The sequence below is a fragment of the Triturus cristatus genome, chromosome 9 (genome assembly GCF_964204655.1).
Source record: "Triturus cristatus chromosome 9, aTriCri1.1, whole genome shotgun sequence".
Lineage (NCBI taxonomy): Eukaryota > Metazoa > Chordata > Amphibia > Caudata > Salamandridae > Triturus > Triturus cristatus.
In genome coordinates, this window is record NC_140592.1 from 229,709,732 (window position 1) to 229,733,965 (window position 24,234).

At 41.8% G+C, this 24,234-nt stretch overlaps 1 protein-coding gene across 3 annotated transcripts in view; it reads right to left on the minus strand.

Annotated features, from left to right (window-relative positions):
* The window catches only part of FRMD4B (FERM domain containing 4B), a 558,786-nt gene that overhangs the window by 272,729 nt on the left and 261,823 nt on the right, over positions 1 to 24,234 (minus strand). For all 3 annotated transcript variants that reach the window (XM_085624792.1, XM_085624790.1, XM_085624791.1), the window contains exon 2: positions 1,492 to 1,557. In XM_085624792.1, coding sequence (XP_085480918.1) covers positions 1,492 to 1,557 — 66 coding nt within the window. The remainder of the gene's footprint in view (positions 1 to 1,491; positions 1,558 to 24,234) is intronic.

Below are 24,234 nucleotides of genomic sequence, written 5' to 3' on the forward strand. Positions count from 1 at the left end.
AGTCGGGGAGACTAGTCCGGCACCCTTCCTACCGCACAGTTATAGCCGAGCGCCGCTGAGAAGCCCCCTTCGGGGAGGACTTTCTCCTATAATCGTACTAGGCCCAGTAACACCACCACACAGGACTCAATATCAGTTGCTTGATTTCGTTCTTTATCAGAAGTAGCACGTTTCAATATTTACAGTGGGATCGAGGGATCCAGTAAGAGTCTCAATGTCTGTTAGAGGGATAGGGTAGCGGGACAGTCTTGGTACCAACCAGGTACGGGAGGCTCTGCGCCAGACCTTGGGTGCTGGCCGCAGGGTGGCTCGGACGTGGGGAGCCGCGAAGGCGTCTGCAAGGCTCGGGTGGTAGTTCCGCTTGGGTCGAGCCGCGACACAGTCAGCAGGGCTCCGATGGTAGGTCCGCTTCGGTCGAGCCGAGACGAGGTCAGCTGGGCTCTGATAATGAGGTTCGACAAGGTCAGGCCGCGACAGCGTCAGCAGGGCCCCAAAGGTTCGTGAAGGTCTTCAAGCACGGGGGAGCCGCGACGTCGTCAGCAGGGCTTAGAGTGTGGGTTCAGGATGAGTCTTCTTCCGTAGGGTCAGCCGCGATCCGATCAGCAGGGCTCTTGACTCCGGGATACAACTACTGTCCTGTTGTTGGGTTGCCCCAGATATAGGACTGGAGCCCTTTGATGTCCGGACCCTTGCGCCCGGAGGGGGCGGAGAGGCCGGTTGGGGAGCGGCCAGACGCCCAGCAGGAGAGGCGCCAGGCCCCAGAGAGCTGTGAGGTGATCGCCCCTAGGTGTGGAAAGACGGTTGGGGGTCCCATCGATACTGCCCTCCGCCGGGAGTGGGAAGGGTTCACGTTGTATCCCCCGGGCCAGGGGTTGGCGCCTCGATGTCGGGCCTCGCTGGGACAGAGGCCGGGTGAAGCAGGGTCACGCAGGTGGTCACGTGGAGTGACGTATAATCCAAAATGGAGGAGCCCCGAGGTGCATGGGACCTCGTGCGGCTTAGCGAGGGGGAACAGGACCACGCCACGAGGCCGGCTCCCACACTCTTCTTTACTTTTCCTTTCATTATCCTCTCCTCAATTCCCCCTCAGAGTATTTACCCTTTAACCCTTTATCTGACTTCCATTTTTATCCTGAATTTCTTACTCTTTTCACATGTTCAGCAGCAACAGGAGGCACAGAGTCACATTTTTTCTGAGGTCTACTCCACATGCAACAATAAACAATTGTTTTATACGTTTGTTCGTTTCCTTTGGGGCCAGCGGTCGCAAGCACAGAGCCAGGATTTACAGTAAGCAAGTCAGAGGTCGCAGCTACGACTCCTGGTGACTCCTGGCGGCCTTTAAATAACGTCAAGGGCAAAAAGCAGTTCAAAAGCCGAAAAAAGAAAAGGCAAGATTGCAATATCTGTACGACGGCGGTAAAGCCGACAAACCTGCCATAATTATATGGTCAAGCGAAGAAACAGGGAATCTTGATAAAACCTTTTTACCTGAACCAGCAGTTCCAGCTTCCGATCATCAAGGAGTTGCACCTGGCACTGTCTGCCTTCTGTCATCTGTAAAAAGAAACAGGTGACATCAGCTGCACGAATCAAAGCACTTGCTAAAGCCATTATCAAGGATGTAAGCCATTGTTTACATAGGAAGCACTGTGTTTCTTGGTGGCGAGCCCTATTTCAAGAGGCCATAATCATGTAATGAAATGGTGTCATTCTGTGGCTTGAATGCAATACTAAAGTGTTTGTTAAGCAAACTTCTTAAAAGGAACACACAGTCTAAACACAATGACATGTGGCACAGTAGGGGTGGGCGGAATTTGCGCCAATGTTAAAAATCTCCGCAAACACACGGAAATATCGCGAAGATGCAGAAGTTTTTTTCCCGCCCGTTCGCGGTATTTTCTGCGTGGTCGTGGCTCGCCAACTTGCCCATGCGGTTGCTCGCGGGCGCGGCCATCTTGTTTTCACTTGTCTCGCGGTGCAAGATCGCGAGAAGAAAGACGTGATCGCGAGACGAATGACGTTACTGAGGGCACGAACTGTCGCGAGACAGCGCAAATGGCTACCAACAATCCAACATCTCGTGGAAAACGCGACCGGATCGGGACAACTTGTCGGCGAACGCGGGGATTCAGGGAAGGCGATCGTGCGCACGCGAGAATGTATTATTTTACAGCGCGAGCAAGCAAAAAATTTTGACATTTTTGCGCTCTCCGCGGAACGCGAAAATGTCAAATTATTGCAATTTCCGCAAGCGGAACGGAATTTTAGCCCAGGCCTATGGCACAGTAGGGCATGATGACCCGGATTGCACTTGTTTGCTTGAATCTGATAAATGCACAGTTACCATCGATGCATTAAAGTAACCTCCAGCATATGTCATAAGGATGTTGAAAGTCCTCAAGGAGCTCCATGACTAAATAGAGGAACGAGGAAGTAGGGCGAAGGCGAATGTTGAGTTAGTGTTTAAGGTCACAGTACTCCTTGATTACAATATCCTATTTTTGTATGGTAGGGGTACTCCATTCCTTATACTACACAGTGACACCACCCTCCAATCGAAAAGTCTCTCTCAAATAAATATGTGGTGTCTTGATTCTTCTAACTGAAAGAGATCTACTGATAGGAAATAATGCATAATATACATGGAATCTTTAACAGTAAAATGAACATGCCAGTAACAGTTTGTAATTTCTTGAAAATGCACTCTCTTAAGCGGTTTAATGTTAGTCATTAGCAAAGTTGCATGTGTGCTTTAGAATTTGTGGGTAACAAGTAAGCATATTCCTACTCCCCTGTATTGAATGAGCCCAAGCAGTGCAAAAATGAACTGTTAATGACACAATATTTTCGGGAGAGAACGTTTAAAGGAAAGATGTGAAAAGCTGGATTCTCCTGTAATTGTTTAAGCAGCAATTATGTGAGCTGTCCAGCAATTCGGATTTTTACAGTGTCTGCCGGCTCTCACAGTGGGCATTGTGATGTCACAACTCAACTGTAATAAGTTATTACAGTATAGTATAATAGCAATGCCATTTTATTAGGACGGTTGTGTAGTGATGTCAAATGTAGATTGTAATAATAAAATTCGAGACATCTTTTCATACAGAGATTGGAGGCTTCCCTGTTCTGCATGTGCATTTCTGCTTGCTATCCCCAAATACATGGAGGCAGCATAAGTACACGGAGGCAGCAGAAAGTATGTCTGTTAGCCTGTTTTCGACAACAATAAGCCATCACCAAAACCATGTCGATAAAATATTCGCCATACCAAAGTGCTAAAAGAAAGATGAAAATAATGATTAAACAAAATAAAAAATCATGAAGAGCCTTGGGGACATTTCTTTGTCTAGTCTGTCTGCTCTATTAAAATAATTTATTTTGCTCTTTGGTCACTTTACTGCTGTGTCTACACATGTGTCCACATGAAGTTATGTGTCTGTAGCCTTTAAGCAAAAAAAGTGATCTGTCCAAATAATCCATCGTGTAATAAATAATCCACAAACTAGTATTTCTTGAGCATTGTTAATCATTTTCCATGTTATTTTATACTTGTATATCACATTGTTCATTTTACAATTTTTTTTTTTAATTTTTTTTATTGAGCAAAATAAAACAACATACATTAAAGTCGGCATCCCATAACATCGATATATATTATAATATAATTAATACATCATTTTAAATTATAGAGGAGTAATCATCTTCATCCTTCTCTTGTACTTAAAGTGCAGATGCAGTTAAACTCAGAACCCTGAGAATATCACTGAGCAGCATAATTTAAACAATTAGACAAAATGCCAGTGCTAGTACAAATATATGCTCCAAAAAGGAAGCTAAACTAAAGTGCAAGCCTTCTCTAGTACTAAAAAATGCACACAAAAAAAATGAATAGAGTTAAGGTAAAAAAAATATCATTTGACAGTGTAATTTAGACGATCACGTAAAGTGCAAATGCAAGTGCAGACATATACTCCCATTCTCGTAGAAAAGGAAATGAAAATACCATTGATGACCCGGGAGTATGATTCATAAATAAAAATCAGAAATGATCCTTACCCCTGGACCTTCTTATTGATCATAATCCAAATAATTATTCAACACCAAATTGTCCCTGAAGATGTCCTTCCATTTGATCAAAAAGTTTCCAGATTAACTAAAATTTCTTAATCGCTCCCACCCTTTTGGCATATGCTTCTTCAAAAGTTCTCACACGTTTCATTTTTTTATACCATTCAATAAAAGTTGGGGTCCTGATTGTTTTCCAATTCTGCAAGATCAATGAACGTGCCACCAAGAAGGAAATTGACATTAACATTTCACCCCCTTTTGTTAACACCTGATTTGATCTTTGTTTTAATAAACCAAATAATGCTGCCTCCGGGTCTGGTTGAACAATGGTTCCGATAGTACGGCTAAGCCCAGCACATAATTCCAGCCAAAACTGCCTCAAACTAGGGCATGTACATGCAATATGTAGCCAACCGCCCTCACCGGCTTGCTGACACCGAAAACAGGTATTTTCCACATCCGGATAGATTTTATGGAGGGCCTGTGGTGTATAATAGGCCGACCATCGAGACAGAAAAGCCATCCTTTTAAAGTTGGCAGCCCTAAGTAGCTTGTTGCCATTCTGCGAAATCGCTTGCCATTCTCTATTTGAGAGATTGCAGGCCAATTCATTTTTTGTTTTTTCTAAGAAATTAGTAACAATCAAAGGCTCCCCTTGATTTTGAAAAACCCTATACCAATTTCCTATGCCTCTCAATTTAATTCTGAACACGGACACAAGAACTGAAGGGGTGCCTGTATTACCTAAGGGTGCATATCTATTTATCCAGGATCTGACCTGAAGGAAACTAAAAAACAAGGAGCCTATTCTGCATGCCACATCTGGGCTGCACCTCCTCCCAGGTCATGCATCTGCCTCCTAACAGAAAATGACCAAACTCTTTAAAACCTTTTAACTCCCAAAGTTTAATATGACTACTATGAATAAAAAGGCCCAAACTTCTAGCCTCTGACAACCCCAAATATTCAAATCCCGTCGATTTTGCTTTTTGCAAAAAAACAACCGAAGTCTAGAAGAGAATTCTTGTAGCGTCTTATATCTTACTTTTTTAGGCAATTTTGCTGTTTTTAAAAACACCGGAAGCTGAGTCCCTGCTGCATCAGCCATTTTCCTCATTAAAAAAAAACATCCAAAGACCCCGTATTATCAAGCAGACCAGCTAGAATATCCATAAATGCTGCCTCATAATAAGTTCTTTACGAACGTGAGGCTATGCGAGATCCCGCCTCCATGTAGCCTCGGTGTTTGCTGCCCCGCCCCGTACCTGGAAACGTGGCTCTGAGGCACTGATGGCGGTTTGTGGTCTCGGCGTTTCTTTGCTTTTGCCGATTTTGGCTGGCGTTTTCCTTTAGTGTTTAAAGCTCAGGGCTTTGGAGTGCTGGGAGCTGGAGCCTGCTGCCTGCTGCCTGTCTGGGGCTCGTGTGTCAAGTCTGTCGAGGCTTTATCTGAGGCTTCATCTGATGCCTGCAGAGGATGGAGTAACTCGAGTAGCTGGTGCTGCTTCTTCATTTACCGGTCCAGCTGCTGACGGCCCTATTGTGGGCTATCGCTATATTGCTGGGTTTCATTGGAGGACTGAAGAAGCAGGTAATTTGGTGAATTACAGGCAATTACAGGCAAATTATCAAAATTGACTGTGTATAAGGGGGGGGAGAGAAGAAAAAAAAAACGTCAGTGACTGACAGTGCCGGACACAAGGATTGATTGAAAGGGAGTGGAAGGGAGTGGAGAGGAGCGGAGGCTGCTGTTTTTTTTTTTTTTTTCTTTCAACTCCAGAATTCCAGAAAGGAAGAAGGGAAGGAATAAAACTTAAAACCACGTGGAGACATAATAGAAATCCTGCTACCCCGTCTCAGCTAGGTTCTAACCCACCTTTGAAATCAAGAACTCGCAATACACAATTGAAAATAAATCAGGGTATTTCAAAAGCTGAGCGGGAGCGAGTTCAGAAAAATCGAAGAGGGTCTACCCCCATAGCTGATTGTTCAAGCTCTGGGGAGGAACTTACAGATCAAGCTGAAGGTGAGCAAGGTGGGTCGCAGGGAAAATTAGACAATGTTTCCCAGATTTCGACGAGCTCAATTACATCAGTTACAGAAAGCAGCACTGTTGGTACAGTTTGCGCTAGCGAGAGCCATACGAATCAGGACAAAAGTCTTTTAATGGAAAATCAAGAGGACCCGTGTATAAACCCGTGTATAAACCCTTCCAGTTTATCGGCAGGCATGAACAAGGAGTATTTGATTTTTCAGAAAATTAAACCTTCTCAACCTTTAATACAGTCTCTACCTTCACCGCCGCAACAGTCTTCCAAGCTGGACACTCAGAGCGTGAGGACTCCCCAAGTTGATCAATCCCAGCCTCCCTCTCCTTTGCTAACCCTTTCTCGTGTACCTCCTCTGCTCCTCCCCCCAATGGGGCATTCCTCCCCTCCCATTTTACCATTGGAGATGGATAAACGTCCTAATCAACTAGTTTTGGAACCAACCGCACCCGCGTCAGGACCTGGGACTGGATCAGCAAAAGGGTCAACAACAGAATCTGGATTCAGTTTCCAGTGCGATATAAAAAGCACACTCAATTTAATTCTTGAGGAGATCAGAGAAATGAAAGTTACCCAGGCAACTGAAATTGCAGCATTGCATGCACGATTATCCAAAATTGAAGAGGTGGTGGGGGCTATACCGTTTCGACTACAGGGAGCCGAGTCTCGAATTTCCCAGCTAGAAGATCAGATGACCTCAATTCATCAACAGGTCTCAGAGGATAAAAAATTAAAGAACACTTTGGAATTTAAACTGGAAGAATTGGAAAACCATGCTCGTCGGACTAATCTTCGCCTGGTTGGTGTTCCGGAGGGATGTGAGGGATCCCAACCAGTTCAATGGGTGCAGGCCTTCGTAAAAAATACAGTTCTTCCTGAGTTCACTGGGGACCTTACGATCACCCGTGCTCATAGAGTTCCATCTCAGCCCTTCCCTAACTCCAAACTTCCTAGAACTATGTTAGTGAATTTTTTAGATTATCGTATAAAAGAGCAAATATTGACCAGGGCTATTAAAAAAAAGCAATTTTCTTCATCTGAGGTCCCCCTTTGCTGTATTTTTTCAGATATGAGTGCTTCAGCGGCACGACACCGAAAGGAGTTTGTTAAACTCCTTTATCTATTCAAGGCACAGGGGGCACAAGCAGCTATCGCCCAGCAGTCGAAACTGAGAGTCCTGGTCCATGGGAAGTTTCACTTGTTCTCAAATCTGGATGAAGCTCAGGAGATGCTGCAGCGAATCATGAAGGACAAGTAATAGGAATCAACAGCTTTTCATATTGTTATGACCTGTCCTTACCGTTTTTCAATGTTTTTTCTGGATGTTCTTTTTTTTTTTTTAGGGAGGAGCGGGCAGCAAATCACTTTAGGGTGCAATACCAGGGCACCCGTTATGCAGGGCTCCCAGGTGGGGCCAGCAGTGAGTAGGGCGGGCAATTCCCCTACTGCTAAGGGCCACCGGGTTCTTGGGGCGGGTTGGATTTGGGTTGTGACACAGGGAAAGGGTGGTGGTGTAAAAAAAATGAATGAGCAGAATAGTTTATATATAGAAAGTAAGCTAAAAGAGAAAGGGAGAAGCAATAACCAGAATTTTGTTAAGCAATATAATTTGAAAATGGGTATGTTTACTGGTGTAATTTTGAATAATAAGCTGTAAAATGGGTACTAATGCTCGTATTATTTCCATTAATGTAAATGGTATTTCAAATAAGAAAAAGTATGGTGGTTTGATAAGATGGTTGGCAGCCTTCTCTCCCCAAATTTAGTTTTTGCAAGAGACCCATCTCAAAACGAATCAACCCAAACTGTTTATTCCAAGATATTTTTCTAGTGCCTATTTTGCTTCAGCTCAGGCAGCAATTCGAGGGGTGGCTATCTATTTTGGACAAGGTTTAAATTGTGAAATTGTTCAAGTTGATAGAGATCCTTATGGTAGATGGATCTGGATGCAGGTAAAGATGGAGGGTAATTTGGTGAATTTGGTCAATTATTATGCACCCGTTGTGGATGACTCTGTGGCGCTCAAAAGTATTAATGATAGAGCAAGAACGGCGCTAGGCCCTATCATTTTAGGGAGATTTCAATTTTATTCAGGATCTGCAATTAGATACATCTAACAAGACTAAAAGGCAGATGAAACCTCGGACTAAGAAGTTGATAGATCTTTTTAAACAGGATCATCAATTGGTGGATCCTTGGAGAAGGGCTCATGGTGTAGCAAAACAGTTTACTTATTACGCCAGCCAATTTAGGTCAGCTTCCCGTATTGATTTCTTTTTAGTATCACGCTCTCTGAGCTGCTCAAATACGGAGATCATGGCTAATTCTTTCTCAGACAATTCTTTAATAAAAATAGAAATTGATTTTGGATTGGGGGCTAGAGAGAAATCCAGGTGGCAGATGGATCGACTTCTCTTAACCAACCAACAGTGGGTAGGGGATATGAAGGAATGGATTGGGGATTTTTTTTAAATTAACAGAAGAACAGCGAGTCTTTTTCAGTTTGGGGGGGCGTTTAAACCAGCAATTAGAGGACAAATGATAGCTTTTATGGCTGCGCAAGTTAGAGAGCGTAAAGTTCGAATTGAAGAACTCCAGACAGCAGTGGAGATGGCTTTGACAAATAAAAGGAGAGACTGCTCTATCAGGGGTCAGGTACCCGGAGAGGAACTTAACAGGGCCAAACGGGAATTGAGGGAATTTGTTATCATGGACGAGATATCCAGTGCTAAAGCATATCAGCAAAAAACTTATGAAGAAAGCCAGATGGTAGGGAAATTACTGGCATGGTCAACTAGGGTTAAACAAGAAGCGGCAGTAATTAACTAAGTACTAATTCCTGAAACCCAGAATCTAGTTTTGGTAAAAGATAATATTTCTAAAATCTTTATAGATCATTATAAAGACCTTTACTCAACTGACTACCAGGTAGCTAATCATGCTATACAGTTTTATTTTGAAGATCTAGCTCTCCCTCAACTTTCAACAGGTCAAAAAGAGGCCTTAGTGGCCGACTTTTCGGTAGAAGAAATTTCCAGGGCTTTAACTTCGATGCCTGGAGGTAAGGCTTGCGGGAATGATGGTTTGCTGACCGAATGTTTATAACGTTTTCTCGGCAGAATTACTTCCTTTTATGCTTGAGCTTTTTCACTTTGTTAGTGTAGGAGGGGAAATTCCAACAGCCTTTAAGGAATCATCAATAGTCAGCTTCGTTAAAAAGGGTAAAAATCCTAGGGAAGTTGGCTCTTATAGGCCAATTAGTCTTCTAAATGTAGATTATAAAATTTTGATGAAAATGTGGGCAAATCGATTTACATCTATGGCTCAGTATGCAATTCACAAGGATCAATCAGGCTTTATAGCAGGCAGATCAATGTCTTCAAATACAAGTTTTCTTATTCAAGCAATTGACTATTTTAATACTCATCGAACTCCAGCAATAATAATGATGGTTGACGCCGAAAAGGCATTTGACCGTGTGAATTGGGTAGCACTATTTTATGGTCTTGAAAAATTTGGTTTTCCAGATCGAATAATTACCATGCTTCGGAATATTTATCAAGGAGCCCAGGCCCAGATTAGGATAAATTCTAAAACGTGGGACCAGACAGGGGTGTCCTTTATCGCCTGTTTTGTTTACTTTCTTTATAGAGCCTTTAGCAGTAAAGATTAGGGAGAACTTAGATATAAAAACTCCTATAAGGGGGATGTCCAAAATTAAATTATTTGCTGATGATGTGATACTCTACCTTAAACCGGAAAAGCATAATGTTGATCAAATCTGGAAGGAGTTCACTCAGTTTGATGCAATTGGATAATACAAAATTAACCACAAAAAAACTGAAGTATTGACACTTAACGTTTGTTGTAATTTTCTTCCGGATATTTTGAAACAACAAGCATGCTCCCCTGAACCTATCCGTTATTTAGGAATATATGTATCAAACCGATATGCGGATCTTTATAAGCTAAACTATGAAGCTACATTGAGTAAGATCAAAGATGTATTGGGTAAATGGGGTTTCCTCCCTTTTTCCTTGATAGGACGGGTTGCCCTGATCAAGATGTCAGTACTACCCTTATTAATTTTTCTTTTTTCCAATGTCCCGATTAAAGTTAGCGCAGCATATTTTGGAGAATTAGATAAACTTTTTCGCCAGTTTATTTGGAATGAAAAGCTTCAAGAGTAAAACTATCAATTTTGCAGCTAGATACAAGTTGGGGGGGGGGGGGGGGTTGGCACTTTCCCATATTCGAACTTGTTTATTTTACAGTTGATTTCCAAAAATGTTAGAGATAGCATTTTCTGTGAAAGTAAAGAAAGAAACACAAAATGTCTCTAGCGATAATATGTGTGAATGTTGAATGCATTGCGAAATGAAAATAAAGGGAAAGGTCAATGAAACAATTGAACGAGCAGCTGATAAAGAAAAAAAAATAAAGTTAACAGAAGGTGTGCCAGGAAGTAGACTGGAAGGAAAGACCAGGCTGGGAGAGGAAACGGTCTAAGAAATTTATGGGACAAACTCAGAGCCAAGTGTGAGCGCATTATTTTCAGACAGTGTTTCAAAGAAGAGTGCATTGAGTTATATCGTGAATAAGACAGAGTCTGTAAATACGATAATAAACAAGCGCTGACAAAGCAAGTAGGTTTTAGCTTTTATACACACACATACACACACTCTTTCTGTTTCTGTCTCTCTCTCTCTGAATACAATAAGTATGCGTAAATTATTGCTGGATTAAATTATACAAATTCCGTTGTAATCTGGTAAAAATACTCACGTGAATTGACCTGTGATGGAAAGGTACAGTATTGAATTAAATCATAGAATCTGTAGTTCTCATGTTTAGATGTGTCTATTTTTTGCAGTGGTATGAAGCAGGAAGGTAGAAAGGGTAGGTGGGTATGCTCTTTATTGTACACAATCGTAAGGTGTGGTTATGTGTGCCTGTACTGTGAGACCTAGGTTTGCAGTACATAAAGTAATTTAGCAAACCATATGTTGCACAACATGAGATTTTAATAATAATAAATTGCAATTCAGGTAGTTCAGATCGGCCCTTCCTCATCTCTTCCCACCAACCTTGTTGTTTCCTCTGTGGAGAGAAGGTACTTGGAGAAAAAAAACTGGGTATGCTACATGATGCAGACAAATTAATGTGTAGTCAGGTGAGCTGTCTAGGAGCCCAAATTGTCCCTTCTGTTAGACTGGCATCCTTGGCGTGGTTTCCACTAACCTTTTGCCTTCAGGCCTCCTGTTGTAGTGACTTCATTTTTGCTGGCCTTAAGACTCCGGACACTTTACCACTGCTAACCAGTTTTAAAGTGCTTGTGCTCTCTCCTTAAAACATGTTAGATTGGTTTATACCCAATTTACTTGTATGTCCCTAGTTAAGTGGCACTGCCTGTGCTGTGACCTGTACATTAAATGAGACTAATGGGCCTGCAGCACTGATTGTGCCACCCGCTAAAGAAGCACTTTAAATATGTCTCAGGCCTGCCATTGCAACCTGCGTGTTCAATTCTTAACTGCCATGATGACCTAGCAAAAGAAACCTTTTGCAAGGCCCAAGCCTTCCTTTTTAATACACAGAAGTCAAATCCAGGCCCTTGACAGCCCAGAGGACAGAGTTCAGTGTATTTAAAAAGTTGGACATGTACTTCTAAGTTTTACATGTCTTAGTAGTGAAAAACTGCTAAATTCGTTTTTCACTACTACAAGGCCCCCCTCTCACATAGGATAACTTCAGAGTTAGCTTATTATTTAATAAATGAAATTTCCAAATGGAAACAAGTAAGCAGATCATGTTTGGTGTCTATGGAATTGCAATGCAAAATCCTAATTTATGGTGGAGTCGTATTTTAAATTACAATTTTGAAAATTGCACTTTTAGAAAGTCAACATTTTCCTGCCTTAGCAATTTATTGCCTGCAGCCTGTTCCTGGGTCACATGACTGGGTGCAGTTGCCAGTTGGTCTTTGTGTATTCCTCCTAGACAGCTTAGGTGTGACTGGATAGGCCATCACTGGCAGGACGGGAGGGAGGAGTTGTACTCAGCATCACTTACACTTTAATAGGCTGTGGCCTGTCTCCACACAAAGGGCTACATACCCCCTGTAGTTAGTCTGGAGCCAAGGCCAGGAAGGCAGGTAATGTGGGCATTTCAAAGGCATGCCTCTAGAACAACTCACCACTTCAAAGGCACAACTGCATATACAAACTGAACCTAAGACAACGACTCTTCCCTTCACTTCTGGACCTGTGGATATTCTGCCAGGAAGAAGGCCTGTTGTGCTACTGAAAAGACTGCCACTCTGCTGGACTGTTGTTCTGAAGGACTGCTGCCCTGCTGTGCTGACCTGCTGCCTGCTGCCCCCTTTCAGAGTGAGAAGGACTGGGCATGCATCTCTTGAACCCAGAAACCAGAGTGACTTCAAGGGCTTGTTGACTGGTCTCCTGATCTGAAACCTCAATGACCTAACAGGCTTCCAACAACCTTGCACCTGGACTCTGACAACCTGTGAGTCTACACTGCCAAGTGGTGCCACCCCAGTCTGGGACCTTTGGATGTAGGCTTAGGGTGCTCTGCCAGTCTGTGGGTCCCGCAGAGCTGACGCATCCCCATGTGGCGCTAATCTGAGCAGAACCAATGCATCACCGTTGCTGCATGGATTGGACCTGTCACAAAGACCCGCTTTGCCTTCACATCCACATTGGAGCCACAGCTATGGATGCATCCTTGGTGAAAGCCCTTGCATCCTTCGACAGCAGCCTTGACGATGATGCCAGACTCCACATCACAGCCTCGCAGCTCCTCAGAACCGACACACCGCCTGACTGCGCGCCGCATCCCCAAAGCCGGACTTCGCATCACAAGCCCTGTCGATGAAATCCTCGACAACGATGCAGTCTCTCGCATCGCAGCCTCACCACATCTCGAAACTGACACATCTCTTCGGCTGCACAATGGATCTTCGATGCAGATCCTTGCAACACTCTGCAAACCAGGGTTTAAGGTACTACTTTGTTCAGCGTGCCTAACTGGGTCCCCGTAGCCCGCTGCGCTTCATCGTGGTCAGCCTGAAAATTGTGACTTTGTCGTGGTCCGACATGATCAGATATCCACAGTTGGTGCTTTGTGCTATTTGGCGCTACTTTCGCTAAAATCTTTAAAATTGCATGTCTCAGGTTCTACTGATTGGATCTTTGTCATTTGTGTCTTGTTTTATTTCTTAAAGAAAGTTCTATTATTCTAACTTTGTGTGGGATCCTTTTGTGTTGTGTTTTCACATTATTACTGTTTAAAGTGTTGCACAAATACTTTACACATTGCCTCTAAGATAAGCCTGACTGCTCTTTGCCAAGCTACCAGAGAGTTGAGCGCACGTTATTTTAGGGTTGGCTTGTGCCTCACCCTGACAAGGATTGTGGTTGGTACTTGACCAGGGCTCACACCCCAGTCAACCAACAATCCAATTTCCTATAGCCTCCTACTGAATGATCAGCAATGGGTGACTTTACTGGCTCAAGTTCAGCTAAGTCACCCCATACCTTTTCAGTGCATAGAGCTGGATTTATGTGAAACTGTGCCAAATATTCCTGACAGAAATATAGTGTCCTAAATATTGATTACAACATTATCACTGTATTTGAATGAATAACAGAAAATATACACGCAATGGGACAATATTTTTGTGAATAATATTTAGGACTCAGTAGAGCTGGATTTATGTGAAACCATGCAAAATATACCTGACAGAAATATAGTGTCTTAAATATTGTTTACAACATTATTACTGCATTGGAATGATTAACAGAAAATCTACATGCACCGGGACAATATTTTTGTTAATAATATTTAGGACTTGATATTTCTGTCAGATAATATTTCTGATATTCTGACACACAGCCGGAGGATTGAGCAACATGTTGAGGGTGGGCCAGAGAACCATGGGGCAATGACAGGTATTAGGGCTGTGATTTAATGTTTATACTATTCTTCCACCTCACACAAGCCAAAAATACTTTCCAACATCTTACTGGATGTAGGGTAAGGTCTGCAAAGTCTGACATATCCCTGGCAGAATGTTTGTTACTTCAAAGGTGGTCTCTCTTTTCTGGCTGTGTAGACTGGCTTCTGCAGCTCAAATATCTTTCTGCATTTATGCAACATGGCGCCTGGAATCACTGCCACACGTCCCATGATTGTTCCTGTACAGCAGACCACCTGCACAGATACTCGTTCCACCAAAGCTATTTGACCAGACCTCCACAACAGTGAGCCTCTCCATGATGCGCCATCTATTGAGCATAATGCACCACAGGAGTGGGTGGCTGTCTCTGGTCAATTCTTCACTGCTCTGGGACAAATAACGTGGGTCTAGTATTTCCATCATTAGCTGTGTAGCTCATTGCATTTTAAAGAGCTCCTGGGGTGCCGGCTAGGACACATCCTAGGCCTGTCCCCCATTTCGGTGTCATAATTTGTGCCCATTCCCCCTTACCAAATCCATCCATGGAGGAAACTAACACAGGGGTCATTCAGGCTTAGAATGTTCCAAGCCTTGAATAGAGACCGCTTCCGGCAGCGAGACTTCTTATGGTACTCAAAATCTATTCAAAGGCACTGCCATGTGTATTACATGCTTAGAACAGAACTCACACATTTCTGTTCTAAATGTGAAAAAATAGTGTGATATATATATGCACCCTGATAGGCCCGGTTAGAGAGGCTGGGCGTCCTCAGCATCACTCAGCCGGCCGGAACACAGGACGTGGACAAAGTGTGTATGGAAGGGCCACCATCATGAGGCCCGCCTCTACTGAGAAAACTCACTGAACCGGCCAGGGTTTGTGGGTTTATTTTACTCCAGCACGGCGTGCTGATTGAAAGACAAGTTAAAGGCAAGTTACATACCAATCCAGGAATCATGTCTGGAATGGGAGCAGTGTTTCTGTATCAATGACTGAAACCGAATGTCTTAGCCACGAGTGGAATTATATCCTGTAAAGGCTTGAAAGAGACATTTTTGGAACAGTAAATGAAGCTTGAAAAGGGGAAGGACAGGAAATCGAAAAGAAAGTAAGAACAAGGCATTATGGGCATTGTGGTCCTAAAAAGTATAGATAATATGCAAAACGAAGACAGTGCTGCAATTAAATATGTTCAATCATGCAACTACTAAAGATTTTACCTGTGCAAGAATTAGTGAGAACTATTACTGTGTGCATACAATATACATGTTGCGAAATTTAATACAATTAAGTGACTGCCACTCAAAATAGAACAATGTATGCGCGTCCCAGTTTTTCTTCCTGTCTGGAGCCACACTTTTAAAATCAGACAAGATTTCAATTAGTGATTGCATAAGATTCGTTGCAACCAAGCCAAGTTCCAGGTGTTAAAAAAAGTGTGGCACTGAATGCTGGGAAGTGTAGTACCAAAGTACTCAGGAACGTGACATAGCAAGTATTTAACCACCTGGAACTTGGCTTGTTTGGAACGAACCTGTGAACAAGGCATTTTCTCCGAAACGGGTCAGGGCAACAACGAGCTACTGCAGCCTGTGTGCAATGATAATAAAAGTTACGGTTTCTGGATCCGGGTTATGGCACACTTTTTTCTGTATCTCAACTATGGGAATCTCTGTCTCCCGCAGCCACGGCCGCCCTGTAGGGTTGGGGGCCCGAGGATGGAGGATTGTGTGGAACTTTGATGAGGGGGGCATGGCCCACTTGCCTCCGAGTGAACCTAAAGATTACTGGTTACTACCACTTCGGAGACGAGGAAGGGTGACAAGCAGGGTGATCTCCTCTGCTTGGTAAGATCCGGACTGCGTTCATTTTAAAATTGTGGCAGCAGCAGACATTAAAATACAAGTACAAGTCCCTTTTAATATTTCACTGATTTTACCTGGGTACGAACTTTGTCTTTGAGATCATCAAATGCAGCGCATAACGCCATTAGAGCATAACTGACATTTCACTGCCATGATAAACTGTATGCTGGGAAATGTAGTCCCAAAGTACTCAGGCACGTGACATAACAAGTATTTAAACACCTGGAACTTGGCTTGGTTGCAACGAACCTGTGAACAAGGTATTTTCACCGAAACGCGTAGATACAACAACGAGCTACTGCAGCCTGTGTGCAATGATAATAAATGTTACTATTTCCAGTCTGGGCTATGGCACTATTTTTCTGGATATATATATATATATATATATATATATATATATGTCACACCAACTCCTCATAAAAATAAGGGTGACGACGCCATGTCTCCCTTGCATATAATTTATTACCCGGTAACTGCTGTACGCGTTTCGCCTGTAACCAGGCTTGTTCACCAGCGGCAGGGAATACCCGAGTACGGGAAAGTATATATATATATATATTCACTGAAAAAACCATAGGTTTCAGGGGGGTTATAGTTAGTTGGACATTTCACTCGTACAAAACCATAGAAATTCCCCCGTTATAGTTAGTTCAGCTAACTATAACTCGCGCGCCCGCAATTCACTGCTGATGAAGTCACATATTACATCACTCATGACATGATCAGTGACATCGCTCATGACATCACTGATGACCTATCAAATGACATCACTGATGACATCATCCTTGTGATAGAGTGGCAGACCTCCTCTCACCCTAATATAACCTTTGATACACACACTCAAAAATACAAACTAACATTTTCAAAATAATGGACATACCAATACCAGTTACAACACACCTATTCAGTAATTCCAAGATCTACACACGCATCCACTCATTCACCAACAGTCCCTATACAGTCACTCATACATGTACTCACTCATCATATGTACTCATACACCTATACATCCTGTTACACACCACCACTCATCCATAGAGTTACTCACACACATAGTCACACATGCAAACAAAGTATCAAACATCCATTTACTTGCATATACAGTTATACACACACTACCACTCTTACTTCTACAGAAACTTACACATACTTACTCTCTTAAACACTCACTTATAGAAACACCTACTTATTTGTACAGGAACTCTTCCAATCTCTCACTCTCACATATACTCACTTATATACACCAATACTCACATATACTAGTTTAAAACATATGTAGTTACTCATAAAGACACTATTGAGACAGTCGTTCACTCACTAACACACCCATACACACACTCATCCACCCATACAGTCCTGCACACATGCTGTCTTCAACACATACAAACAGTGAGTCACTCATTCATGCATCTATGCACTAAGTAATACCCCCCACCGAACCATACAGACACTCAGACACTCATACTGATACTCGAAAAAACCAACTAATAACCCATATAGACACTCATGTAGCTACTTACCGACCCAAGCAGCCACTTATACACGAAGTGAGAGACTGAGACAGATATTTACATATTTAAACATTACTCACTAACCCCTGTATTCACTAAGATACACTTAGTCAGTTATACAATCAATTTTACAAAAAAAATCATCCATTTAGACACTTATATACCCATTTATTCTTCCATCGACCTTGAGATATACATATATAAAACATATTTCATTTTCAGAAAAACACACATTCCCTGGATGATGTCATCAGTGATGTCATTTGAGATGTCATCAGTGATGTCATGAGTGATGTCACTGACCATGTCATGAGTGATGTGATATGTGACGTCATCAGCAGTGCATTGTGGGCGCGCGAGTTATAGTTAGCTGAATAATATCAATGTTATTGCCCATATGTCAGACATTTTATCTAGGTATCAGCTGCATAAGGAAATAGTATTTTATTCTTCAAAAGTGAATCCAACAATACACCGGAAGACATAAAACTTCAGCTTCTGAACTCAGCGCATTATTCCAAAACCCCAGACAATAATCTTTAAGAGTCAATTTTGCATCATGGTTAAATCATGGAAGGTGAAAGTATCTAGTGTCAGTGGGAGCGAGAGGTAAATGTCTCAGAAATATCCTCCCTAAGTCATTTAAACTAATAGCCAAAACACAAGTAGAGGAGAACTTTCATAGTTTATCAGCGCTTCTATAGTGCTTAGATAATAATGGCTCACTCGACCCTCATCGGGTGTGCCTATTAATTGGACAGGAGGGAGAGTAGGAAGCGTTGATGACCTAATCAGGTTCTCTTCCACCTGTTGTATGTTTGGTGTGTTTTTATATCATGTGCAACTCTGTAAATTAGTGAAAACTAAAAGTATTCTCTAGCCCGCCTTTAATAGACTTGAAACACCCAGGGGCTCTGTAAGTACATCTTTGTGCCCCAGCACCATGCAGTGGTGGAGAGACAAGGGTGCTTTAAAGATAACACTCACCTAGTCAATTCAGCAGAAATAGGTTGTTTTCAAAAGTCAATAGTAAGTGACCATCTCTGATTGATTGAGAGCCAGTGCTGACTTTCTTGTGGCAACTCTCTGTAAAAACCCCATCTGACGTCCATAGAAAGGGACAAAACGCTCTTCTGAATTATCATGGAAATGAAATACTGCCAGTACTAAACACAACCACCTAAAATAAGCTCATACACACAGAGAGCTTCCAGCAGCAAGAACTTGCAATGTAAACAAATACTACCAGTCTATTTCTCAAGTACTTTTCAAAGTGCTCCTTGAACTATTCTCAAGTAGCACATCCAATAGCTGTCAGCGAAGAAGAAAGCCATCCCCTCCGACCACTCTCTAATGTCATTGTTAGTGGGCATGATTCAGGGTGACTAGTAAAGGTCAAGTGGATATAAGTGGCAAGAAAGTGGGCGGTGAGATGGAAGGCTGAAACATAGCGTATCCATAAAGGCTGTTTAGGCAACTTCTACACTTCCTGTTTACTTGAAAGCCATGTAACTGAATAAAAAGGCAAAAGGCAGGGTGACGTTACAAAGGGTGCTACGCCCATTGGTAAAGGGAATGGGTTGTTGGTTAACAAAAAGATGGCTGTTTGCAAGAAGATGGTTACAATTGTGTGGCGTTAGATAGATTTGCAGTGCGTGGGAAAAAGGGAACTAATTTCTGACAATGGTTCTTTGGTCTGCAGTTCAGATCCCTCAAAAGTATAGGCTTACTGCTGAGGGAAGAAAGAAAGAAAGAAAGAAAGAATGAAAGAAAGAACGAAAGAAAGAAAGAAAGCAAGAGAGAAAGAAAGAAAGAAAGAAAGAAAGAAAGAAAGAAAGAAAGAAAGAAAGAAAGAAAATGGGTCAGCTAAAAATAATTGCTTAAGGTGTTCTGGCAGGGTCTAATAGCTCAGGAATGACAAGCACCCATTTCACCAATCATCCGTCGATTCTAAATACACCAGTAAATATCTAGCAAGTGTCTAATCCGTGATTCAGAGAAACCCGCAACATCATTGATTAAATTCCTTGCAAGGTCATTCAGAGTCTAGAGATGGATCAATCAACATGCATTTCTACACATTTCCCTGAAAAGTCACGGTGCTACTTTTCTACGTACACTTACTGTGAGTGCACCAAATGTCTCAGTCTGCACCCACACATATACTGACCCACTCAAATGCCACCTTTTGCTAAGCCAGATGTATGCTTTTTATTCAGCTGCACCCACAGCTGCCCCTAATGTGTCACAAATCATAACTTAAGGTACAGCTCTAGAAACGTCACTGTCAAGAAACCTGCCACATCAGACCTGTCCCTACTACAATGGGAGAAGCCAATTTCCAAACTATTAATCCACTTTAGTTACAAAGATATAGGTGCCTAGCAAGGCCTCTTGAGACATCGCCCTTGTGAATAATAGGGCACCGGGCCCATGCTGTGATTGGTTGGGTGACAAAAAAGAAGGAATAGGTATATGCTCGAAAAAGAACCACCTCATGGCATAAATGTATGACATTAGTGTCACAAATGCGTTTACTCAAACGCGTTGAACATCTAATTGACTAAACTATGACAACTTTGCTAAGGAAAAACACCGGAGTGGCTCACCTTCTGATCACAAGATTATCACGCAAGTTCAAACCAATGGGCAAAGTGATCTTCATGACAACTAGACCAGCTAAAGATCAAATATCCAATATACTTAGTTACCTCCATTGGAGAGCAACACTGGGAACAGAAGAGCTTGCAAAAGACTTGTAAAAGGTTCTAAAGCCTTTGAATGCAAATAAACAGGAGGAGGGTGAACCAGTGTTCTCCATGACACATATATTAAGCCTGTAAAGTGGGAGAACTTATTAGCTCTAATAATCTAAGGGGCAAAAAACAAAATAACATTTTCGTGAAGTTATAGGTTGTATTGACACCTTGATATAAAACCCCATTGAGCATTGTAAGGTTTTAGCTAAAGAAAAGGTTTTAATGATAAAACACATTAATTTGAAATCAATTCCAGTAATGCAGAAGTCAAAGGAAACTAAATAAGGAAACAAAGAAGGGGGCTAAGGACCATTACTCTTTAGAAGATATAGGATGAATGCAACTTCACCCTAACACGTCAGGAGGTTGACATCCATTAAAAAATTACAAATAAAAAGTGCATTAATCTGAACATTCCACCAGTCTTCTATGATAGTCACCAGACTTACTTCAAATATTTTACAGATGCTGGTAGGGAAGGACTGAAAAACCAAGTGCTAAAACCTCACCCAGTATTCTTAACAGGAAGTCTGTTTGGCTGAGAAGGCTATTGGGAAGGAATTACTTACACCGTCCCACTCTCCTACATACAGCTAGTATCAGAAACTGAAGAAAAAGATGTCAAAAGTCCTGGATTGTGGCTGTAGAATTTGGAAGCAATTACCCTGTGCTTAATATCTCCCTTGACATCAAACAATTCACATTTGTAAACTGGAAACCCAAATTCTCCTCTCAAACGTAGATTGACTAGCCTGACATTACACAACCATCAGTATCCCACAAAATCAAAGCCAAGAGCAGAGAACGTGCACTTCTTTAGACAGAATTCACAACTTAATCCTTCCTTATTGAGTGAGGCCATAGATGGTGGATCTAAAATCCGCCTTCAAGAGTAGTTAGTCTCTTCGTAAGGAGAATCGCTAGAAAAGAAACAGTAATTTAAGACAACACAAGCATGTGTGATACAAAAGACTTAAATAAACAGTCAAAGAACAACGCGGTCAGGGTTGCTTCTGATCCTACTTAAGTTTCCATCCCTACAGCAGTGTGTCAGTCCCCCTTCTTGCATCTATAATGACATGAGGAGATCAAAATAGCTTCTATTCTGTCTACCTAAAGCCAAAATCTGTTGCCACCACTTGATCAAGGCATTTCTTCCACGTGGACACTGTTACAAGTATAATAGCTGGATAAGACAGCATGTCATCAGGCACAGAAGTGGCTATCATCCTCACTGCCAGTAATTGTCCCTGCTGTGAAAGGAAACCTGGTCTTCAAAGAATGCTGACATATTTAAGTTGGCAGTGCTTAATTTGTTAAAGGATAAATGCTGGGCCCCAAATTTTTATGTGTAGCCTGGCGGCTATTCTGCCGTATGTTGTGGTTTCTGAATACCAAAGCTGTATAGTCATGCTCTCACCTTGTGTATTTTTCACTACCAACATGCTCTCCCTGTTTCTTTATCTCACGCTTCCAGGTTCTTTTCCTTCCCTGCTTTATCTCTTTGTCACTGTTTTTCCATCTTTCTCTTCCTCCTTCTTGACCCGTTTGCTGTCTTTGTCTCTGCTCAAACTCTGACAATCAAAAATAAGTCACAGTCCTCAAAAGAAGAGTGTCAGTCAACCGCACCTGCAAACCTACAAACCACTGGTTCAAATTATGCATTGTAAGTTGAGTTAAAACCAGGCACATGATGGCACAGTCATGTTTACTCTACCCCTTCCACAAAGCTTAACCACACCCTACCCAACCAATGGGCGATGCAAGTGCAAAATATGCCATGAAAATCCCATAGCCATAACAGCCCTCAGCAGGTGAAGGAATTTGTTCCTCACATAACTAAAGGGGGAAAGTCAGATATCTTGCGGACAGAGAGGTCTAAAGTGACATGGTGAAATGCATCAAGCATGTGCTAGGCAAGCATATCTGAGGGCATGCTTCTGATAATTAACAGCTCACAGCCAAATACTAAATCCAGAAAAGATCTGTGACATCCCGGGAGACAGCATTCAGAGAATCCACTTCTAGCAGGATGAATCACGCAGTTAAGATTGCAATTCCTAGTGTGATTTATTGTGAGAGACTTGGAAGCATAGAAAGACTTTTGAGAGATGTGCCTATTTTCATGGTATAACATTTTGTAGCAAAACAGGCCTAGAAGTATATTTTATTTTACACATCTCTGATATTGCTTTGCAAAACTATCCCAAAAGGCTGAACATCTTGCATCAACTTGTTCAAGAAATCCCCTTCATTCAATTGGTTTTTGGTAAGTCACAATCTATGTTTGGTTGCTAGGGGCCCGATTCAGTAATCTGAGACAAAATCCTAATTTACGACTTTTGGTATTCACAAAAGGCATTTAGAAGTAGTAAAGTTAGGATTCCTAACTTTACTACTCCTAAACTGAGACAAAATCCTAACTTTACGACTTTCGGTATTCACAAAAGGCACTTAGGAGTAGTAAAGTTAGGATTCCTAACTTTACTACTCCTAAACTGAGACAAAATCCTAACTTTACGATTTTCAGCTTTGACAAAAGGCATTTAGGAGTAGTAAAGTTAGGAATCCTAACTTTACTATTCCTAAATGCCTTTTGTGAATACCGAAAGTAGTAAAGTTAGGATTTTGTTTGAGATTACTTTTGAGAATGGGGGCCCACGGGCATGTTTCCACCCAAACCACATTCTTAAGTCTACTTACTGATCCCCTATGGGCCATCCAAAACCACCAGCCACTTTGTCTGCCATATGAGATTTAAAGGAAGATCCGAAGAAGGCTCACAAAAGATGCATGTAAATTGTCAAAGACAGTTGAAGGCATTTATGTTAATTTATGTCATTATATATGTTATGTTTTATTTCTATGTTATGCTGAGTTGTGCTCAGTTGCTTTATGTTAAAGATTCAAGGGTTGCCTATTGGTGCTGATAGGGAAACCATCTCAGAGAACTATTACTTTGGATTAACTGATTGACTATGAATGATTCTATATGATCAAATCAGTAGAGATATAACTTTTAACATACTCTTTTTACATTTTTTTGATGTATCACAGTTTCAACCTATGACTGACTTTGCTTCGTTTCAATATACAAAGCAAATTTGCTGAAGGCTTCATACTTGAACTTGATTCACATGACTGATTTCTCAAGATCTGTAGGTTGAGTTTTACAAATAGATAAACCATCAAATAAATGGTGTCACCTCTAGAACGGTATTGAAATCGTAGAGTGGCACCTGGCGTAGATGTGATGAAGGGACTCATGCCCTTTTACTCAGGTGTCAGGGTTTCATCTTCTGAAGGAACAACACTCCACATTGACAGAATTGTGCACGCCTAAATGTCATAGAGAGACACTTTTACATATTTTATCTACTTTTTTATTTTTCCAGCAAAAGAAGAGATAGTTTTAGGCTTGTCTGAGGTAAAGGCATTTTCTCCTGGGCAATCCTTACAGTCCAGTACCAAAAGGCTATGTCTGTAAGGAACTTTAGTTTGATACCAGAAGATACTTCAGTTCACTTCGGGAGATGTCAAAGTATGAGATTTGTGGTTTGGTTATGCCAAGGGAGCCGGTGGTACAGCAAAACATCCCTTTCTTAAAGATCTCAGATTAGTCATACAGAATAGTTTTACTTAATTAATTGATTTTAACTAATGCACGAGGTTAGAATATTAGCACACCTCTCAGTTGAGATCAGAAGTGTATGTCCTTTCTGCAGGCAATGACCAATTTGTAGACACAGACAGTTCAAGGTTTTTCTTATGTCTGCATAAGGAGGAAGATGTTGACAATGCAGAAAGAATAGGGAGGTTGTTTGAAGCTCTTGTGTGAGTGCTGCATTCAACCTGGGAAAATGCATGAATGAAGGTGCAAGTTGATATAGGATGTGCCTTGACATAAAAGTGGCCTTAAGTGCTTTGCTACAGACGTGTATTTACTCATTCAATTTCTATGCATGACCTCTGAAGTCTGCAGTACCATCACTCCTTGAACCGAC